At 45.6% G+C, this 23,446-nt stretch overlaps 1 protein-coding gene across 1 annotated transcript in view; it reads right to left on the minus strand.

The window, feature by feature from the left end:
- Positions 1-233: 233 nt before the first annotated feature.
- Positions 234-23,446, minus strand: part of igsf3 (immunoglobulin superfamily, member 3) — a gene marked incomplete at its 5' end in the record, with an annotated part of 56,895 nt that continues 33,682 nt past the window's right edge. Inside the window, 6 exons of the mRNA XM_070915006.1 lie at positions 234-484; positions 1,091-1,537; positions 3,538-3,948; positions 14,518-14,943; positions 17,597-18,004; positions 21,134-21,520. Coding sequence (XP_070771107.1) covers positions 234-484; positions 1,091-1,537; positions 3,538-3,948; positions 14,518-14,943; positions 17,597-18,004; positions 21,134-21,520 — 2,330 coding nt within the window. The remainder of the gene's footprint in view (positions 485-1,090; positions 1,538-3,537; positions 3,949-14,517; positions 14,944-17,596; positions 18,005-21,133; positions 21,521-23,446) is intronic.

The following is a 23,446-nucleotide window of genomic DNA, read 5'->3' on the forward strand; positions in this document are numbered from 1 at the left end:
TAATCGTGCTAACATGGCACACCCATTCTAGTCCACACACACACGCACCCAAACACACACAGTAGTTAACATAAAACAGGCAGCCACCAGGGTAGGAATTTTTAAACTGATCAACTAATTCAACACAGCAGTGAACGACAGTAAGGTCTGAAGGTGGAGTCCAGATCTGCTCCCTGGCATTGTGTCGGCTGTATCCGCGATGTGCACGAGGCGGGGGGGCGGAGGACCTTCACTTAGTCGACAGAGCCGGGGTGCAGGCTGAGCGCAGGTGGGTCCAGACAGGTGGGGGAGTAACTGAGGTGAGGCTCTTTAATCCACAGGAGGGGGGCGCCGTTCTTGCCTTCTTGGCTCTTGCTGTTGTTGCGGCTCTTGTAGCGCACCAGCAGCACGGCAATGAGGAGGATGCCGAAGATGGGGAAGGGGTAAAAGAAGACGAAGTAGAAGAGGGAGTCGTTGGAGCACACCACCGACTGGAGGGTGGACACTGTTGACAAAGGAGAGACAAATCAAAATTTTTAAAAAGCCTTCCTTGATACGGTCCTGAAGAAAATCTCTCTGAAAAATTGACAAATACGGACTGAAATGCATTTATTTCTGGTTTTCATGACTCTTTTAGCATGTAGAAAGCACTTCTTACAGTTCAAAATGATATCCATCTAGTTGCTGCTATTGGTGAATTAATCTTTTTGACATATTTGGATCCAAGCACTGCTTTTGACCCCATTAATCACTCAGCTTAAATGCTAAACAGTGGGGGGGTCATCTCTGGCTCTGCTTTTAACTGGGCTTGTTCCTATTGTCAAAATAAATGCTGCAAGTGGCATAGAGAGTACTTGAGCGCTCCTTAATTAGCCTATAATATTCTCTAGTTACATGTACTGTAACACAGAGGACATATTAGGATTGGGCAATATGACAATATATAAGAAGCAGGAGTCAGATACATCTTGTCCTATCTGTGAAGGGCCTCTCTGGTCTTAAATTATAAGAGTAAAAGTATAATTTTAGAAGACATGTATGGTGTTGTCACAGTGTTCATTTTCACTTACATTCAGAGAAGCTTAAAGGATTTAGTTAATTAAGGACTTACCTTGTTGCATTACATTGACGATAGTGAGCCCAGAGTTGTTGGTGGCCAGGCGGTACCATGCGTTGCGGGGGTTGAGCAGCCACTCCTCTACGTGGCAGTAGTATCGGCCTGCGTCTGAAGGCCGTGCTCCTTGAATGGTCAGGCTGTACTGGTCAGAGGTCATCCTCTCAAACTGCAGGCGGGAATTTGGCCCCGCCTCTTCTCTGGGGCTGCAGTTTCCGTTTCCGAAAACGGCATCATGGCCGATGGAGAACACACACTCCCGCTCTCCCTCATCCTCGCCTGGCTGTTCCTCGTCGTCCTCGTCATCGGAGCGCTCCACATACCAGGACACAGAGAAGCGGGAGTCTCGGGATGACTGGGAGGGAATGCTACAGCCCAGTCGGATTGAGCCGGACTCTTCTACGGTCACGTTTGACTCCATTTCCTCCACCTGCAATCGAACCTCTGTGGAGGTCCAAGAAGATGAGAAAGAGAAAGAGAAACAGGTGGGGGCAGAAAAAGTGGATATGTATTGAAATGTACAGTATTTCTTGGGGCCTAGCAAAAGAGCACAATCACAATGTTAATTCAAATTTACATTAACTGCAGTTTTTTGAGATTCTATTTGACCTAGAGCTGAGCTGATTAGTCAACTCATGGATTTGTGAAAAATGAATCTGCATCTATCTAGACAATCAACCTTTTTTAAAAAATAACATTTACTGGTTCAAACTTCTCAAATGTGAGGATTTCCATATTTTCTTTGTCTTGTACGATAGTATTCTGATATAGTATCTCTGTTTTTGGGTCGATGATCAGACAAAACACAAGACATTTTATACAGAAAACAATTGAGATCAGAACTTCAAATGAACACCACAAAACAGCAAACGATTCTGCAAACAGCGACACCAAACTTTCAAACAAACAAAAGATAAAAATAAATAAATCCCACAGTGCTGCCCACAGCTATCACCAGTCTTTCAGCTTACCAGCAAGGTTAGATCCTACCCCAAGGCTAGCCTGTCTGTCTGTCTGTCTGTCTGTCTGTCTGTCTGTCTGTCTGTCTGGGTATGCTACAACCCTTCAGGGGTGGTACAATGACCCAGTTCCACTGCAGTTAATAAAAAATGGCAGTAAAGAACTGGCTTGCTTGGGATCCTCTCACACACAGTTTGGAATGGTCTTCTTGTTAAAGCAAAACGAGAAGCAGAAAGGACAGCAGGAGAGCAGGAAAAAAAAAAGAGCTGGCACACATCTCTCCTCATCTCTCCTCCCAGCAGGCAGATTTCTGGATGACTTCCTAGGTGAATGCATTTGTTAGCACCTTAATGAATATCCATGATGTATACAGCATATTCTGTTCATCTTATGCAGATGTTTATGTGTCATTACAAGTAAAAACCTATATGGTTATGAATAACATACTTTACCTTCCTGGTTAAGTGTTTAATAATAGCCCCGGCCCTTGGTGAGCTTCTACAAACAAACATGTATTTAGTTTAGTTTCACCTTTGATTCAAAAACTTGAAGCATGAAAAGAATCAATACACACACAAAGAAAAGCCCAATATAACTCAGACTGGGCTTTTCTTTGTGTGTGTATTGATTCCTTTCACGTATTCACAGATCTCTGCATTTGTGTCTTTGCTGTAGCTAAACTAATTGTTTGAACAGTGTCAGCTTCACTGTCTACATAAAATACAAGTGTTTTCGTTGCCCTGCTGGCTTATGACCAGACGTTTTGATCCTCACGTTCTAGTTGGACAGATGCCATATCAGGGATTTCACTCTGCATTATAAACAGGACACCGGAGTGAGACGAAGAGACGTCTGAAAAGAGTCACCTTCAGCTGGTGCGTGGAATAGATTCATACCAAAAAAAGGGTATGTCAAGGATGGTTGTTATTTATTTATGGGCTAACAATTTTATTTTTGGAGCATGGTTTGATTGTAGAGGAGGGGAAGCATGTTTGTGGTAAGAGAATATGGGCTAAAGGGAAATTCAGTCAAGGAGAGAAAAGGATATGACAGGTAGTCTACTTAAGATAACTGACATGAGGTGGGGTGTCAGGGTTTGGGTGGCAGTAGGTACATCATGGCTTTGAGCGCTTTGGAAGTTTTTGAGTACTGGACAAGAGGATTGGGTCCTCCGTCTGAGCCAGGTTGTGCCCTCTGGCATGGCATATGACAGCTGGCATGACTTCAACCCATCTTTTGCCACCTGAGCTCTGCCCAGGGCAGGTGTAAGGTCATCAGAGCGAGACGGCCTTGAGGCCTTGAGCGAGCATGTGGGAGTGGGGGGCAAGGTGAGGGGAAAGCAATTTGGGGGGGTTGGGTTAACAATGTTCAACTGGTCTAAAGCAGGACAGCATTCGGGGTTAAAGTGGCAGCTGCTGCTTCCCTGCTGTGGCAATAAATAAGCATTCTGTTAAAGAAAACAGTGGTTCTGACCGCTTGCTCACCTGGCTGTCTGACCAGAACCTGCGTGAACCCCGAGGGCTCCCGGGAGAGTCGATACCAGGCTCCATCTGGGTCACTCAGCCACTCTTCCACCAGGCAGTAGTATGTCCCAGAGTCGCTGTTCTCTGCCCTGTTCAGTGTCAGCACGTAGAGACGGGGTGACAGCCTCTCGGCCTGCACTCGGCGTCTCAGCCTCTCCTCGTCCGCGTAGGCGCCATACTCAAAAGCCCCCGAGCGTTCAATTCTCAGCAAGAGCTCATCGGCCTCTGACCCGGTTGCCCGCCTCACGTACCACAGCACAGCGTGCTGGGAGTCCTGGCTGGTCTGGGAGGTGATGGAGCAATTGATCCTGACGCGACTGTCCTCCAGGTACACCTGAGACTGGTTGGTCTTTTGCACTCGCAGCTTGCTCTCTGAAAAAAATTGGGAGAGAGGGGGTTCAGGAGGGAAAGAGCAGACAGTCATTCCTTTGGGTGCAGGAAAATGTGAGCTCTGGTGACAAGTACACAATGCAATTTCTGTTTTGTGACAGACGACCTGTAGCTATGTTTATTTCTGGTGGCAGCAGGGCAGGAAAAGATAGTGGTGCGTGGGTAGGTAAAGCAGGTGACAAAGAGAAAGAAAGAAATACGAGGGAAAGGGAAAAGGAGGAGGAAATGTCAGGCAAATCAAAGCTGAGAGGATGAGAGGTCTGTTGGTATCAAGATAGAAATGTAAGATAAAATGCACAACAGGAGAAGAGAAAGGGGAGGCGGATTGTAAAGCAGGGCTATGGATATAATTAGGTGAGATACAAGACAAAAGCAGGGCAGGGGGTCTGTCAGTCTGCCGAAAAGAGAAGGAAAGAGAAGGAAGAGGGAATGCATTTATAAAGTCAAGCAAGGACGGGAAGAGAGTGAAGAGATGATAGAGAGGTTTGACTGAGATGCCAGGAAGGAGCTGAGGCTGCCCTGAGTGCTGTGACAGGATTGGTTACAGTGACATCGGTTGTGGGACAGGATTAGCTGCAGGTACATCAGGTGTGACCGCGACCAGGGCCCCTCTGTCAAACGCTTGGGGGGAGGATTAGTTCATTTTCATGCCATAAGACCTGCTGTATTTTAAAGTCAGCATTATGTGACAGGAAGTAGACAGCTCTGCTACTTCGGGAGATAGCTACAACTAGATAGAGCTACAACTGAGATTATTATTGTAAAGAATTGTCTCAAACAATCAAAATCACAGGGGTTTTTACCTGAACTCATACAAATACCGCACAGCTTGAATGAATGTCAAACAATTCTACATGTATGTGTAAATCTAAAGTGCATTTTCTAGCCCCTGTCCCAGACCATCTATCAACAACAATCGTTTACCTGAACAATAACCATTTGATTGGCAGCACTTTCTAATGTTGGCACACAGCGAGCCAGGAGTTTGTTTGTTGGCTGAGCCCAATATGGGGAAACTAATTCCCTTAATTGATCTCAGCGGCAGACATGCAATTGCAGAATGTCATTTTGCCACCCTTTCCCACCAAAATGAGAGAGGAACACCTATTTTTGGATCAGACGACCGTCTGCCAGAGCTGTCAAAGGAACACACATATCGGGTGATTTTGAGAATTCACATGACAACCAATAAATACATGAGACCATTTCTATGTAGATTTGCACAAGAAGCTTGAAAATTGCAGTTCTTAAACTTACTTTGGAAATATATTTGTATCACAGCTATACAGTATTCATACTCTTCTTCACTTATTCTTTAATCAGACTGTTTACATTTGACAATGATGGCTTCTTTTGTCAAATGAAAAAAAGGTTATATAGGAAAATATGTTTATATTCCTCAATGTAAGACATCAAAAAAAGTATTGAAACTCAGGTATCATGTTGGCATTAAAAAATTCAAACAATATCCAGCCTTGATCAGAAATATACATTTGTAGTAATCAGGTTCTCAGTAACTTGTTTTCTGATTGGTTTGACACAAATTTGACCCAATATGACACTCAACTACAACTACAAGTAAATTTCATTTTCCTCTCCAACAACCCTCTGCATCTCCAATTTCATGTACCCTCCTAGCTCACGCTAAGCTTTGCTATGACTGACTGACTGATTGACTGCCTAGGGTCCCAGCCATCTGCTCAGAAAACCTCACCCTTATCCACAGATTGCTGTGCTTGCTCAAATGATCGCTGTTTGCCATTCTGCATATTTGCACTATACATACAGTTTGTGCTCATTTGGTTGCATTCAAAAGATTCAAGGCCACAAGGCATCGCCAGACCACCCTGTTGTGCAACAGCATCCCATGCTAGCATCTCAAATTAGTCATCATCAATGCCTCGGTACCCACTAGAGACTTGGTAGGAAGCCCGACAATCTCCCCATCCGGAATTACCGAGCCCTGCGGAATCCTGGCAATCACTTTTTTTTTGCAGGAGAATTACCTCCGAACCCCCTGAAGTGGAACCATGCAGGATTGGATTGGCACAGGACAAAGCAATTCTCTGCCATTCCCATTTGAAGTTTGAATCCGCAGCCAGGAGAAAAACTGAGGGCTGAAAGGCTGTTGCCGTACATCAGTGTTTACAGAAATGCCTTTTCAAAGCTAAAATAGGCTAATTATTCAAGCCCTATTAGGTAGCATCATGAGCTATTACAAGTTATTATAACTACGCAATCACTTGAGCAGAGACAGAGGGGCAAATAAAATGGAAGAGCAATGAGCAGAAAGGCGGAAGAGAAATAAAGGGAAGAGAAATACTGTCTTTTTATGTCCCAAAACAACCTTAAGGTCTCCGCTCTCTCCAGAATCCTCTTGCTGCGAAATGTCTCAGTAAGAACAGCGACTTCACAGACCAGCCTGTCACATCCTCTGACACGTGTCCACTCCCACTGAGAGAGAGGATTCTTCCTTCAGCTACAGTACAGCCATCCTACCACAGTTACATCAATGCATCTGCTGACGCAAGCAGCAGAAAACATATATGTGGTACTCATGAGGGCAGATTCACTGTGTGGGAAGAGACCCAGCGTAAGGAGCCAGTTCAATCATACACCATTAACAAGGCCGCTCATCATGCATGTGCATTCTCTCAACAGCAAGAGTGGTACTTTGCTCTTGTGTGTCAGCAACACTGTCAATATCTATTTTAAGTGTGTTCGCATGTTCATTGCCACTGTGTTTCTTTAATGAGCCTCAAGGGTGCATCCACAAAGTAAGACAAATCCGTAATTGGAAACACTTGTTCTCATTGCTCTGCATTAGTTCACGTGCCAGTCAAACCTGGCCTCTCTGAGAATGAAGGTGCATGCCCAATGGGCACCAGACTTTAACTCCCTTTCTCTCGTCTTTTTTGCAAAAACAAACAAACAAAAAACTCATAACTGATAATTTTGAAGTTAAGCTTGAGCATAAATCCTCACGTACACTTCCACCTGCCTCTGTGGTTTCCAGGGCAACCCTGTCTCCATGGCATGGGTAGGATACTCACTCATCTGATCTTCAAGAAAGAGCAGACTCAAATAAACAAGGCCAGTTACTTTTGTTTATATCACCAGGCATGATTAAATCAAATTTAATTCAAAGTCTGATTCCTGCTCTGCAAAGTGTGTGAAAAACATTTTATTTGGCGGAATAGAGATGCAATGATATGAGCTCCATCCAGACAGAGTGCCTCTTACCCCACAACTATCTCAGCTCCACTGGAGGTACTTGTGTTTCAGCAGTTTGCTGGGCATGTAGCGCCATTACAGCACACACAAACACACACAAATCCACACAGTGCAGTCACTAATTGGCTCATTGAACCCTTGTCTCCCCCTCTTCCCTTGTGCGCCCAATTTGTCTCATTTAATAGCTACAGGAACTGCAGAGTTGAGACAAAGCTGTATTTATTCCTTTTATTTATCAGAGGAGGTAAGCACACAAAGGCTACAACAGCAGCCCAGTTTTGATAAGGAAGAAAGATAGCAAACCCCAAAAGCTGCGCTACACAACTGTTGTTTATGAAGCAGTGCAGATGAAAACAAGTTTGAGTCCGGGGGGAGGTGTACCGCTAAGGATGCTATGGCATGTCAGCGCACACTAACCACAGCTCACACACACACATGCTTGTAAGAAAATCTTAGGATACTTCAAAAGGAGCTAGGAAAGTGCTTGGCCGAGTGTTCAGAGGAGGAGAATAGAGCCCGAGATTGTAAATCAAAGACTGTTATCTTTTATTCTTTGGCTAGAGAGGAAATTCAGTTCATTTTCCATCTCTGTTTTATGCCGCTGCTCCGGGTGAAGTCTTTTAATATGAGACTGACTCGCAGTCTTTGTTTTGACCAATCATCACCTCTTTCCTCCCACCTGCGTTACCGTGATCTACGTCTCTGCTGATCACACAGTCTAATCACCTGACACTGACATGAATATTCAGCAGCCTCACCTGTGGGTTCATGAATATTAATGAGGCCTAAATGAAGTGCGAACACTAGAGGTGCTGGTGGGGTCTCTGCCTAACATTTCGGCTCTTTTTAAATTTAGTCTAATATGCGCTTAATGACCACTGAGCTGACAACCTATCCACTGGACCACAGATGTAATGCTTCCACTGATGAAGGAGGCCAGAGTGGGCAAGAGACAGGGAGAAAGAGACATAAAGAGATGAGAGGGATGAAAAAAAGTAGAAAGGTAGACACAGAGAGAGCGATGAGATTTTTTAAAGAGGACAAGATGAGAGAAAAGTAGGAATGTTAAGGGATATATCACCAAACTGAGCAGATATTCACCTACCAACAGAAAGTAGAAGAGTGAGAGTGAATGTGCAGAGGGAGGAGATAGCCTGGAAAAGATGAGAGAGATGTAAAAGACAGAAAGTGAGAACATGCTCCTGGGGGGATTTCGGAAAGCAGCAGGCAGTCTCTCCAGCTCCACTCCAGAGGACTTATAGTCTTAATGGCTGCCTGCTCTGCCTTTAGCGTTAGCATTGGCTCAGCCCTGGGCTAATCCACGGCCAGGACCCCAAGCATGTCAGGACTGAAGGCTTTAGGCACGCCCTGATCCCCTGCAGAACAGCTCACTTTGGCTTGCTGCTCCTTGCCATCCTCTGCAACCACACACAAAAACACACACACAAAATGCTGCACATCCCCGGCCTGTCTGGACCTCTGTCACAGGGGGCATAGATCAGAGCGGGCTGCTAGACAGAAGCAATGAACGATGGGGTTCCCCTGACTGAAAAGTGGCTCCTCTGCTGAACTGGGAGCCTAATTTCTATGCTAATGACTGCAATGTATCTATGATCCCATTGTGTCAGAGGGATATTACCACTCCTCATTCCTCCCCTTTTCAATCTCCCCCTACAATATCATTAAGACTGGGCTAATTATGGGGATCTGTGCACGTAACAGCAGCCTTGAACATACCCAGAGCGAGCCACACACGCAACGTCCACGCATAGAATTCCTTTTCTACACCACCAGTACAAACACACTGATGCACTGACTGCACTTTCCCTCTTCCTGCTCGCCTGTCTGTCTATCTGAGAGAGTGATGGCTGGACGCAGGCTGGCCCAACGGAAAAACGGATGCACGAGAGCGGGGTGAGAGGGGGGGGGTCAGGGCAGGGGAACTCTGGGAGATTAATGACCCAAAAGAAGCTGGCACAAACAGGAGAGCATAAAGACATATCAGATTGAGCAATGCAACTGTGTGCATGCCTGTGTGTGTGTTTGAAAGGGGTCTGCCAATAAGCATAAAACACATTATGCTCATTAAACCTCAGAGAACAGTGGTCATTCAGTAAGTGCAGTGTGTGTGTGTGTGTGTGTGTGTGTGTGTGTGTGTGTGTGTGTCTGTGTGTGTATGTATTCAAGAGGCGGCACTGCTGAGCCTCTGCTGCTCTGCTCCTACTATTAGCCACTGATTTACATGGGGAGCAGCAGCACTGTAGCTAGCTCTGAGTTACGACTTCAATTACAGCAGCAGCAGGACACACAAGCGCACGTGAACACACACACACACACACACACACACACACACACACACACACACACACACACACACACACACACACACACACACGCAGAGAGAGGTGCTTAAGAGAGATGCAGAGACACAACACAGAGAATCTCATTGTGTCTGGAGATTGGGCTGAACAAGGAAATGAGGCCTAGATTGGATTGGATTTGACAGAAAAATGTGCCTGTGTTCTTGCATGAGAGAGACAACGGTTTGCCCTTGCGCGGAAGAAGACACAGGGAAGGAGCCTGACCTTGAATGTCTGAAACAGGCGTGATTAATCAAAAATCTTTTATGAAATTATTTTCTGTTTCAGTGCACCCCTCAAAGGCTCTTCATTTATCACCCGTTACGACCCTGTGTGTTCATGTGTGTGTGCAGATGACAAAAAGACAGCGAGTGCACTCTGATTATTTGTATATGCAATGCATAAACTGTGCGCAGGGGAGGCAGGTTGCATGTCGCAGACATACAGGCAGCCTGCACACAGAGTGCTGCCTCAGGTGAGCTTGTGGGCAAACCCAGACTATGTTCACTGCAGCCGAAAACAGGGCACGGAAAAGATTTACGACCCTGATACCAACGATAACACGGTGATAAAGCTGCTATTGTGTGCAAACAAGCACAGCTGCCATATCCTTATTATTTACGAAATACTGACAATGGTGAAGAAGCTGTTTGAAGAAAAATGTAAACATAATGGAGAGAAACAGACACTCTGGTGAGATAGGCAAGGCAGCGCCTTTACCACCTCCGGCAGCTGAGGAAATTCAGAGTCTCTCTCAGGATCCTTCAATCCTTCTACTCTGGAGCTGCAGTGAGCATCCTGACAGGAAACATCACTGCTTGGTTTGGCAACAGCTCCGCTCAGGACAGGAGGGCTCTGCAGAGGGTAGTGCGTTCGGCTAAACACACTACTAGAACTACACCCCCCTACCTGCAGGAGTATTAAGTTCCACAAACTCATCTCATACACACACACACACACACACACACACACACATATATATAAAATATTAATTCATATTAATTAATATTATTGTACATATTGTAATTTCTTTTGTACTGTTGTGGTTGCTTTTTGTTCTGTGTTCTGCGCTACCTCTGAGGGCATTGCCATTTTTCATTTCACTGCACATCCTACATGTGACAAATAAAGTTCTTGAATCTTGAATTATGAGGAGGAGGGAAGCAGGGAATTATAAAATATTGAAAAATCACAAGAGTGAGAAAGAAGCTGGGGGCGTGCATGGAGGGAAACATGCAGTTAAGTGAGAGTGAAGGGGAAAGAAGACATTAAAAGAGACTTATGGGGAGAGTGAGAACAAAATGTAGAAAGACAGAGATGGAGCAGGAGTGGGAAAGGAGGACAAGAGCGTGATAGGCTGGGCCTTAATGAAGATAGACAGCTCCTATCCATGCCCCGATAAGCAGCAATCTCCAATCACCACAGTGATGACTCTGCTATCAATAATGGCTGGGTGGCAAGTACTTCACTGGCATGAAAGGAAAGCACATGTGGCATCTGCTAGTGCCAGCCCATATTAAATGGGAAGATACCCTCAAGAACTATCAGAGAGAGAGAGAAGGAGAGAGCATTCGAGGCGGGACAAGATAAAGTAGGAGAAAGTAGGAGGCCTACATCGTCTAACTCAAAGAGCAACCACAAGAGAGCAAAACAAGAGAGGATAAGAATAAGCAAAAAAGGCATCCATTCTGGCGTCGTGATGTTTGATCATGTGAGTGAAAGGTAGCCAGGCAAGCGTAGGTGTGTGAGGAGAGATGAGGAGAAACTCTAAGTGGGACACCCCCCCTCCCCTCCATCATCACCATCAGCATCATTCTAGCTCAGCCAATAACCAGACGGTCTTAATATCCCACTCCTCATGCCAGACACACGCGCACAAATGTGCACATGCACACACTGAAATGATGAGAAAAATGTATTGAACTCCCAAAACCATCATTAATCTAAACTCCGGTTCCATTAGGGAAGATTCAGTATAATTAGTTTTGCATGTTTTCTGTGAGTGTGTGTGTGTGTGTGTGTGTGTGTGTGTGTCGGAGAAATGAAGAGTGTGTTTTTGTGTGTGTGTGTGTAGTTTGAGTTATGAGTAGATGATATTAGATTGTGTCGTAGAGACTGAGGCTTCCCTGGTGATCTGCCATGCTGAACATGTGTTTGCCTTTATTGCATTTCAAAAAGAGACAAAGAGAAAACTCAATCAGGTGAAATCTAATTTTACTGCCACTGTATATGGAACTCTATCCCGTGTGTTTATGCTTTTTTTTGTGTACATTTGTGGAGATTCTCTGCTGTGAGGGCTAATATTGAAGCGTGTTCTACCACAAGATAATTACACTTTTGCTCGGGGAGGTAACCCCCCCCCCCACTCCCAGAGTGTATCCATGTACTGCATACTCGTGCGTACATGAGCATGATGGGGTTTGTACTCTTGTGCTCTGTGCGCAGTGGTCCTCTGCAAGACCCTGTGGAGAATAATTCAAGCCAAACTGCTGCACAAAGGTGCCCTCACAATGAACATAAAACAATATTGTATGTGTGTGTGCAGATATGGTGGTGAACTCCTCTGATATGACCCATGGGACATGAATACAGGCAGTGCTGCTAATGCAGTCTGGAACAGGAAGTAGGCCTGGGCTGGGCTACAGGCATCTCTCTAGTTTGACGAACCGTCACGCTGACCGACTGACTGCTTCTTTGTGGGTTTGGTCCTGCTTTTATCTACATCCAAGTTCTGCTGATCTAAGATTCATGGATGTTGGATCAAGGGCGCTATTTCTGATGCTAGTTTTCACTCCACGCTTTTGAAGTTCTACAATAATTTAATGAAGAGAGCCATTCCGCATTTGCAAAAGGCACACATGCAAGTCTTTCTTCTGAATACAAGATGGTGATGTAATGGACCATCAGAAAGCTGAGAGAAACTGTTCTGCTGTTGGGTCGCTGGGCATCAGGGGTGAGGTAGGCCCCTGTACATATGCATAGAAAGCATATGAAAGCTCTCAGAGGCACATCACAAGAAACACGGTTGCAGGGGCATTCATGCAAGAACTTGGACATGCACACAAGTATGTATGTGCACACACAATGCTGATGAGGCATCTCATACATATTGAGCAGGTACCTCTGGAAGCATGATTTAAAGCCTCTCAATTATGAATCTGGTCAGATGCTGTGTTTGCTCACACCTCATTACACACACTCCCCTTTATCCCACTTCTTTGAGAGAGGAACTGAAAATGCCAGCCGCTCATTTAGCCAGTAGTGTTTAACATTTAGGAAAACTAAGAGGAAAAAGCAGATGGGGAGGAGAGGCATGAGGCAGAGAGAGAGAGAGACGTCCTACATTCTGACAAATGAATCATCAAGTCTAAATGAAGGTCTGACTGCACGACCAAAAAAAAACACTGGAGGTGGAGGAGACGAACACAGCATGACCAGGACTGAGCCGGGCCTCGGCAACCAATGAGATAAAGGAATTACTCACTCGCCCTCCCCTGCGAGATAGTGCCCTTACACACAGAATGATCGTGCTGTTATGGTTACTGATTGGCTTTCAGTCTGCAACTGATCACATCTTCACGGTTACTGATGGCATTACCAAAGTAACTGATCACTCTGTCATGGAGACGCTGCTAGAAAAGGGAGTGGGAGGAGGACCCACTATTTATTCCCGTCTGTGTGTGTGTCCTTAAGACTTTTCTGGTTAAGGATAAACAATGTAAACTGCACATGGGGGGAGGTAAATGAGCATTCAGGATGATAAGTCGATTTCCAAATAACTCCTGAAGGGCCCGGGGACACTGTGCGTTCTACGTGAATGGTTACGGTCAGAGCGCAGTCAGTCAAGCAGGTAAAGCACTGTCTCTGGACTGTGTGTGTGTGAGTCTGTTTACATCAGTTTGCATTCCTGTGTGTATCTGAATCAATAGCAGCAAGGACTGAGAGACTATCTATACTGTACATGTGACTACATTCCACTGACTCACTTTGAAAGTGTTATTGATCACCACAGTCTGCCTCTGAACTCAATACAGCATCTTACTTATCCTCACCTGAACATGGAGGAGGCAGGCAGGCAGGCAGGAGGAACCCAAGCTTTCATGTATCTATTCACGTCTTGCTCAGGATCGCAAATATAACATCACAGACAAACATTTGGCATTTCAGAAGTTGAAAACCTTCTTCTCATTCCACCCACACAACTCGCACATACTCCTCCCGCCAAATCCAACAAATCCGGACCTCATTGGTACTTCAGGTACCACAATGCTTTACTGGACTGCTTTGAAAGCCAGACTACAATGAAGGGCTTTTTTTTATCAGCAGGATGAGTATCTGCCTCAGGCACATACACCTGAATAAATGAAGTATCATACTGTTGAGGCACACCAGACTGGGCTAAATTGGGCCAGCGTGTGTTTGTGTGTGTTTGTTGTTTGTGTTCAGCCACTAATTGGGCTGTGTCTGACTTGGTCTATGTGTGTGTGTGTGTGTGTGTGTGTGTGTGTGTGTGTGTGTGCGCGTGTGGAGCACAGAAGCCCAATGAGGGCGGTGCAGACAGTTCAATGCTTCCGCTGAGGAAAAAGGTTCAAGGACAGATCGCTCACTCTCTTCATCACTCTTTCTCACTCTCTCACCCATCCTTTGCTTCCCTGTCTTCTACCTCTTTCACTCAGTTTTCTCTTCCTGTGGGATATTTAGCAATCCATTCACTGCGCTCCATTAGGAGACTTGCCTTGCACACACAGACACACATGTCCACACACACTCCAATTAGTGGCTAAACCAGAGACTAAGAGCAATTAGAGCAGGCAGAAATCCTCTAAGCTCTGCTGAATTCATTCGATGTGTATTTGTGTGAGTGTGTCTGAATCTGTGTTTATCCCAGTTTGTGTGCTGGTCTGTGTCCTTTCCAATTAGGTGTGTGTTTGCCTGGCAAGCAGCCATGCAGCTTTACCTGGCTGTAGGACACTGATGCCAAGCAGGTTGGAAGTGCGGTTGGCTACTCTGCTCCAGCTGTTGTCGTAGTTCTTCCTCCACAGGACAGCTGTGCACTGGTACTTGCCCGCCTCCCGACGGCCTGCCCGGGTCACGGACAACCGAAAGTTGGTGTTGGAGTGTGAGCGGTCCACTGTGGTGCGGGTGCCCAACCCCAGCAACTGCTCCCCCCACTGCAGCGTGCCCTCGCGAGTGAAAGTCACCAGGTCTTTGAACTCTCCCTGATCCTCGTCGTCAGCTTCTGTGCCGGTCGGCATGAAGCGCCAGGTGACGGAAGTCGGGACACGAGGGTTGTGACGAGGCTTCACCAGGCACAGGAGGTCAAAGGAGTCTCCGAAGGTAACGGATGGCGTCCGTGATGAGGCCGACACCATGAAGGAGGATTCTAGATGGTGGAAGAAGAGGAGACAGGATGTTAGGATGACATGTGGTCAAATGGCCTTTTTATTTGACTAATGATTGAACCCTTCACCGCTTGCATGTAAAAACACAACACAGCCTGGGTGTGTGATTGAGACTGTTAAAAGCTTAAAGTTCAGCAAATAACGTGAGAGCTCATAATTGTTTGCAGGAAGGAACTTTCCTTTTAAGCATAGCTACCAACAATACCCCCTCGTGGAACAAAATACAGACAGTACTTACTTAAAGGGCACTGCCTTTTTGGTAATCTCCACAAGCATTTTCCTCCATCATTATGGCCTAAGAGCCTAAAGTACATGTGTATGTATGTACTTCCCTGTGCTTGTGTCCAAGTAGGAGTTTGTGTGCTTGACTGTGAGCGCGCGCTTCAAAATGAATGGGTGATGCAACAAAGAAAGCCCACAGGAGAGATTTCCTCTAAGCGGCGATGTTCGATCTACGCCCAACTCCTTGCCAAGTCTAAACTATCCTCATTAAGCTAAAAACGTTCACCCAACTCCATATATTATTGCCAAGATACATCCACACAGGAAAGCAAGAGAGAGAGAGAGAGAGAGAGCGACAGACTAGATAAAGAAAAATCCCTTTTCTCCATGGCCCTTTAATAACCTGGCCCTGCTGTGTCTATTTCAGGGCATTCCAATGAATGTGAATGATTGAGCTTGAATATGAGAGGCGGTCATACACAGATTAAAAAAAAGAAAAAGACAGAGGGAGGTAGAATGGAGAGATGTTGATGAAGTCTGATTTTTGCCAGATCAGATAATTCATTTCCTTGAGACTTTGCAGATTTCTCCATAATGGTCTTGTCAACAGCCCTGTCGCTTTCTCTCTGTCCCTCACCCTCTCTCTTCCTCCGACAGACATCATCCCCGGTGTCCTTCAGGGTGTGTAATCAATGGCTTACTGTCCAGACTCGGCTACCGCTGGGACAGCCGCCTGGGGCCATAATTCTCTAATAGACAATAACTCTCCCCTCTCACTCTATCTCTCATCTCCCTGCGCCCCTCTTCCATCCATCCATTTCCCTCACTGTCTGCCCGCCTCTGTGACAGAAAAGAGGATTTCACGCCGATCCATTTTCCCATACAACTCTGTCTTTTCGTTTGCGTGAATAAACATGAATGTGTTTGTTTCGTTCACTGTACAAAGTGCGTGTGGTTGAGTGGGAGACTGTGTCTATGTGAATCTACTATATGTTAGCTTGTAAGTGAGTGCTTCTCATTTGTACACACTTGCCACCCTAGACACCCTGAGGGCCCCTTAAGCCAATCAGCTGGATAGAAGACTCTCTACCGAGCACCTTTATCTTCACTGTGGCAACAGAAACACAAAGCTCTCAGAGGACATCCTTCTCCCATCCCCTCCAGGTCTTGTCAGCAACCACAAGGAGTCCATAAAGAAAGAAGCTATGAATTAAATTAAGGTACAATGAACATAATATTTTGAGCTTCAGCGTGTAGTCCGGTTCACTCAGAGGACAGGTGCGAAGCCCAATCTGAGCTCAGAAAGAAACTGGAGCACAAGTTTTCTTTTTTTTAAATTTACTATGTGCAAGGACTAAAGAAGCAAGGCAAGAGTAGTAGAGGACAGGAAAGCTGAAATACCGGAAAAAAAGAACGAGCGCTCTATCTGCATGGCAGGTTTAGCTCCAATAAAACTGCAGCTGGAAGCTAAAGTGAGAAAAATGTGGACCAAAACAAGTCTGAGACAAAGTAAAACACACACATTGACCGTCACACAACAGTGCACATTTAGAAAATCCTTTGATCAACAAGCATGGAGGAGAGGGAGAGGAGATGTTGAGGAGTGTAACTGAAGAGAGACGAGCAGCTTCGGACTTCTTTTCCCTGATTTGCATAATGCGTCCCTTGTTCCTCAAACTAATGTTTCTGTTGTTGCCCGAACTTAACAAATGGCCACTTAAAAACTGACATCTCTTCTCTGCAGCACCGCTGTGTGCTGCTGCAGGGAGCTAATCCGTTGGCTGTGTGTGTGTGTGTGTGTGTGTGTGTGTGTGTGTGTGTGTGTGTGTGTGTGTGTGTGTGTGTGTGTGTGTGTATTGAGCCCAGTGCTCCTGGCCTGCCAGCTCCTCACTGCTCCGCTCCAGTGGCTTCCTCAGCCTGTACCGAGGATGTTCAGCTTAACTCAGCACTGACAGAGGAGACCCACAGACTGTGAAACACATTGCCGCTGCATTTCCATTCTAATAATTCTGGCTAATCCATATGGGTGTGTGTATGTGTGTACCAATGATGGGTGTCACGGTAGCATTGCTCTTGACGTGTGGCAGGTGGTGTGGGAGTGTGTGTGTGCGTGTGTGTCATAATAGCTCTTTCCCCTGAGCGGTGCATGAATAAACCATGGTGTATTCTACTATGTGGACTGCATGTTCTGCCTGCGCCATTCATCAGTCTTTAGCAAATCACAAACCATATGCCTCTCTTTGATTTGGTGTGCATGTGCGCAGACACACTGTCTTGTAAGAGGGTTTGCATGCTTTACCATGTGTGCAGAAACCGATTCTCAATGGGGGGGCTGCCCTTAATGTGCCTTACAGACTTGGCGGGATCAGAGCACACACTATATTGGGGTTAGATTAGGCTGCAGTAACTTACCAACAGTCTTGACGGTGACTGTCTTGGTGGCTGACTTCTCTCCTATCTTCTCCCAATTTAACTCTGGTTCAGTGCCAGTCTGAAGCCACTCAGTGGCTGTGCAGCGGTACTGGCCCTCGTCCCCAGGTACGGCATTATACAGGGACAGAGAGAATGCGTCGGCCCGCACCTTCTCCACGCGTATCTCCCCATAGCTGGAGCGCTCTCTGTAAGTGGGACTGTGCCATACAGTGCCACCCCGATCCACGGAGGCCACCTCCTGGGCCGGTCCAGTCGCCTGCTTGTCTGTCCACTGCCACACAACAGACAGGGGGCCTGTAGTGGAGTGGACCGAGCATGTCAACTGGATCACATCGCCCTCTAGGACCTCTGAAGAGTTACTGGACAATGACACTGTGATGTTGCTCTCTGAGAGGGAAGAGAAAAGAGAAAGAGGCATGCAGGTGAACAAGAGATAGGACACATAAAACGAGTTACAAAAAGTTCCTCAAAATCTCAACTCCTTCTCACGCTGAATCCCAGAGACAACAAGAATCACACTTTCTCTGTTTAAACATTCAGAGAGTACAGGAGGCCAGGGGCAATAAAACAAACCGCCTGTTCCCGGGAGTAAGACACAGTGTGGCACTGTGCATGTGTGTTTGGATGCTAGTGTGTGTGTGTGTGTGTGTGTGTTTGTAAGCATGCGCGTGAGAGGATAGTGCAGTTTTGTAACTGGCCTCATGCACATCAGAGTGACAGTCAGAGAAGAGGCCCTGGTGAGTTTGTGTGTGTGGGTTAAGATTCTCTCTCTGAACCCTGTGTGGCTTGTTGACCAAGTCCACATGGGCACAGGAAAGAAGGCTCAGATCACAGGGCTCAGCAGTACTTCAGAAGAGCAGGAGGATAAAAGTATTTACTGGCTCTTGTGCTTTATCTCAACTCTCATCACTTCAATGTCCATCAAACATCATGGAGCTCTGGTTGACCCAAAAGCCCTCTTAGCCCTGCAGGGCCAGCGCTGCTGCCTCTTGTGGGTGTGGCTTAAGGTTTCTCAATTTTCTTTTCACCCCTCAGGCCAACCTCTGCTGCTTCCCTCTCAGCTCGTTGGCCCTCCTAATAAGCATGAGCTCTCTCTGTGAATACGGAATAAACTGGCTTCTTACTGCCATCACAGTCAAATGAAAACAGGGAAAAGCCCTCATCCTTTTCTTCTTCCTTTCTGTCTTTCATAGTTTTCATAGTTCATAGTTTTTTCCACAGCTAAGAATTGTACTTTATCACTTTTTCACATTGAGACTGTGAACAGAGGATTGTCAGACAGTTACACAAGTAGATCATCCTTCCCATAAAATTGTCTGGTTTCTAGACCCTTTTTTTTAGGGGTTCAAGCTCGAAGTGCAGGAACTCTATTGTTTTTGTACTGTTCATTATCATTATCATTATAATGCCGATGGAAGTCATGCTGCATATATCCAACTCACCTTGCTCTACAGAAAAGTCTCTGGACCATAAAAGTTAGACAATATTTTTTTGCTAATTTGCATAATCTGAAAAATCTATTTTTTGGATTTCTACTGTATCAACACCAAATTTGGTATACAGCCTTGCGGTGACAGAGATACACTAACGCACTATAAATGGGCAAGATCGTTCCGAAAGCATGGCCGCCATCAATCAAAAAACGTCACCATGGGCGTGGCTCAGCAGAAAATGGCCATAACTCTTTGACCATTTGTCCAATCATCAAAAATCTTTATAGTGATAATCACTCCTTATTTGACATGTCAAAGCATTTAGAGCCTGACCCATGAGGGGCACCACAATCAGAATCAGAAATACTTTATTGATCCCCGGGGGGAAATTGTACAGTACTGGTGCTCCCATTCAAGATTAGAAAGCAGCATAAATTTAGAAATAAAAGAATGTACAAATTCAAAAAACCTATAAAAGTGGTTGTGCGGACACACCGTACATGGTATTGACAAAAACACGTCATTACTTAAAAATAACTAATTCAGAGGATACTATCCTATAAGATGCCAACTGTAACACTGGGTGGCTGGTGGACCATGATAGCAAATTACATTGGGTTGCCGAATTGTAACTGCTTGCAGTTCCAGCCTTTGAACGTTCACAGCCATTTTTTAAATGTTCACATTTTCCCCCACCAGCTCCTCATTCTTTGGTTTTAGAACTACAGAATGTTTTCTCTATTACAGTATAGCCCCTCTCTTCATCCCCTACCCTTGCACTTGTCCTTTCCATCTGTATGATAGAGATTCAGTGTGGCATCTAAGCTCTCTCTCCCTTTCTCATTGCAAAGGTAAACTCATCCATCAACACTGATTTGTCAGAAGTGTTTACCTCTGTTTTTTCTCTGCTGTCACCTCTGCCTGCCTCTGACTCATCAACTTTAACCCCTGTCGCACCCTATTACCAACTCGCACCCAATTCCCCAAATTAGAGTGATGAAGCACATCTTGAAATTGTGAGTGTGTGTGTTTGCAGGTAGGAGAAAGCAGGCATGAGGGGACAGTTTGTGCATGAAATACATGCACACCAGACCACAACTGCTGTGTATCATGGAAGTTCTCCTTCAATAACCACGGCCATTATCCTGTGTAAACCCTATAAACATCCTTTATGGGGCATTAAGGTCTTTTGTTGGAAAAACAAAACCTCTCATACAGAGAGGTTCCCTGGAGACTGCTGCAGGCTTGGGGCCATTGTTTTGGGCTGATTTAGCAGGGGGTGCAGAGCGGTCAGGATAAGGTAGCATTGGCTGCTTGAGAGGAGATACTATTCTGTAGTTATTATGTTTTATTATGCTGGTAGCAGTTGGCTCCACGCACTCAGTCCTAAGAGACATGGAGGTAAAGAGAGAAGAGGGGATGAAGCAAATGACCAAACTGGTGGAAGGGACGTTTTCTTGTTGCCATTGAGATGAGGAAAATCTCAGGGTTTTGAAGGTTTGACTGTAAATTTGCATCAATCAGTTACAAGCCTGACATAGCCCCACTGGCCAGCCCTGCCAAACCCAGCTGAAGAGGTCTTCCCCAGCAGAACACATTAATTTAGCCCGGGGAACCACTTAGAGGGCCCTGGAGAGCAAGGCGCCTTTCTCTGCCTCTTTTCTTTCTCCACGCTTTAATTTCATGGCTGTTAGCTCAGCCTCCTTGAGTCTGGACTCTTCTGCTCTCCATTATCCTACTATAGTGTCACCCCCCCTCCCAGCTAAGCCAGGGAAATGGGAAGGACCATAATGCTGCATTACCAATCCTTAGCAATCCACTCAAACAGAAAATACATCAGGAATAAGAGTAGCATTATCCTTCCCCCTCTTACTCAAAGTTAACAATAGAGGCTGTGCAGCTATCTGTTACAGGCCACCTTGGAGAGAGTGAGAGAGAGGCTGGAGAGGAGCACAGCATGACATTACATACTGCCTACATGAAGATAAAACTGTTATTATGAAAAGCACATCATTCTTAGTGTAAATGACAGCTAAGGACAGGACAACTACGCCAGTGACCTCGTGAACAGATTATTACTCACTGAGCGGCTGGACAGTGATCTGGACGTTGCGGGACCTCTTGCTGCGGTCGATGAAGTCTCCTGTGGGCGTCTTCTCCCGCTCCGTCACGCGGCAGATGTATTTCCCAGCATCCTCAGGGCGTAGGTGCTGCAGCTTGAGCAGGTGCACATTGGAGCTCTCTTTTCGCACGGTCATGTGTCCAGCTGCTTCGCGGTCGACATAATCGGGGCCCAGGACAGGCACGGCACTGGGGCCCACCACGGCCACCGGTGAGCTGCTGAAGACCCACGACACCGAGAAGAAGCGCTCGGGCACATTCTGGGCCTCAATGGTGCAGCGAAGCTCCAGCGGCTCACCGGCCGTGAAGGACCGTCGCTCCGTGCTCACCTGGATGCTGAAGTCCCGATCTGAGTGAAAAAGATGGGACGAAACAGGGGGAACATCAAGGTCAAAGGAATGTTTAATAGAACAATCAGAAATGTGGTCAGGTGTCAGATGTATTGCACAAGAAACACTCAGTGATATAACTCTGTGATATATGAAACAAAAAAGAAAATCCTCTTTTGAATGTTGCACATCAATGTGGCTTAGTAAGATAAGAATTTTATCCACTACCAGTAAATGTACAAAATCCTTGAATACGACACTAGATTTTAAATAAAGCAGCTGAACGGAAACAGCGTAGGTGTGGGGGAGATCTCTACAAGAGGGTGATATTTGTTACGTTTCCAAACAACTTGATTCTGATGTGTAAAACAAGACTGATGTCTAAATATGGGCTACAATTGAAATGCAAAACACATTTTCTTAATATCCACAGTCTGCTGAACCTGCACGCTAAAAGAAAAGAGAGTGAGATTGAGGGGGTGGGAGGTAAAGGTGGGGTTTGAGGTGGTCAAGAACGGGTGGGGGCAATAAAATAGCATCAGTTAGTGCCGAAGAGAGAGAGAGAATAGAAACTAGAGAGGCTTGAGGTCACACAGTGCATCGCTCTGGTAAAACGCTGATCTTTCAGAGAGCTCTGCTCTCTCTCCCCCCTTGGTTTCACCTCTGCAATAAAAAACACATCTAATTAAAATTCTCTTCAGCAGTCTGAATCAGAGTCAGGCGCTCTCTCCTCCTCCTGCACGCTCTAAGACAGAACAGACAAAATAAACACTGCTAGTGCTAGGTCGTCCACTTGGCCACATTGAGCTTGTGCGGCTGTGTTAGTATATCTGTGTGTATGGCTGTGTGTTCAGTTTTATTTGCTGTATTAATTTCCAGATGATGAGCACAGTATGTATCAGAGACGGCTGCTTTGCCTCTCAGTGAGGTGGTAGCCCTGAGCTGTAATTACAAAGACTTTAAACAGACTTCCTGAGAAACGCACTCATGTGGAAAAGTTCAAAGCTTGCCGTTGGTATAGAGCTCGTTATGCAGGGGAACATTTCGGTGGGAGGGAGAGAGATATTGTTAATACATACACAAACATATGACTGCACACACATACTAAATATTGACATATGCACACAGAGTGACTTGTGAACTGGAAAGCTGAGAGCCTTTTATTAAAAAACAGCATATAAATAATAGTAGTGCATCTAGAAATATGTAACTTGTGCTGAAACAATCATCATCAAACAATAAATAGGAAAAGAATAAAACTATATTAATTTATGTCATTAATCTAATAAAAATACCAAACATTCTCTTGTTATAACATTTCAAATGTGAGAATTTGCTGCTTTTTCAGTTTTTATAATCACTGTAAATTGAATATCTTGGTTGGTCGCTGCACCTACAACAAGGCAGCAGAACAGTAAGTGTATTATGACATCTGAATGTGATTAATTGTGAAGGAAGGGGAGCAAAGCTTAAAGGGTCGTGACCTGCTTTGACAACAATTGGCCACCACTCAGCCGCCTTTCACAGGAAGAGTTCAGCTGAGAGGATGCAGAGGCTCGAGATAGAAAACAGCCTCACAGGTCTAGCATGTGTTATGTGTTTAGAGCTTATTAGAAAAATAAAAAGAGTATTAAGTGCAAGTGGCAGAAGGAGTAAGGAGGAAGTGGGTGATGGAGAAAAACTGAGCGAGCAGAAAGAAATTCACAGTGATGAGACATGACTGCAGAAAATGAGAGGTGATGTGAGAGTGGGGAACTAGGGAGGAGGTGAGAGAAAAGAGAAGGAAAGAGAGAGAGATGGTAAAATCTGAGAGCGAAAGGTACATTAGGATTCTGTCCGTTTCTCCTCTCTCTGATGCTGGCTGTGGGTGATTAGCTAGTGATGGAGCTGTCTTGAGATCTACTCCATCTTTTATAATAGGAGCCTAATGGAGGAGCTGCTAACCC

This window comes from Enoplosus armatus, chromosome 11, assembly GCF_043641665.1.
Source record: "Enoplosus armatus isolate fEnoArm2 chromosome 11, fEnoArm2.hap1, whole genome shotgun sequence".
NCBI classification, from domain to species: Eukaryota; Metazoa; Chordata; class Actinopteri; order Centrarchiformes; family Enoplosidae; genus Enoplosus; species Enoplosus armatus.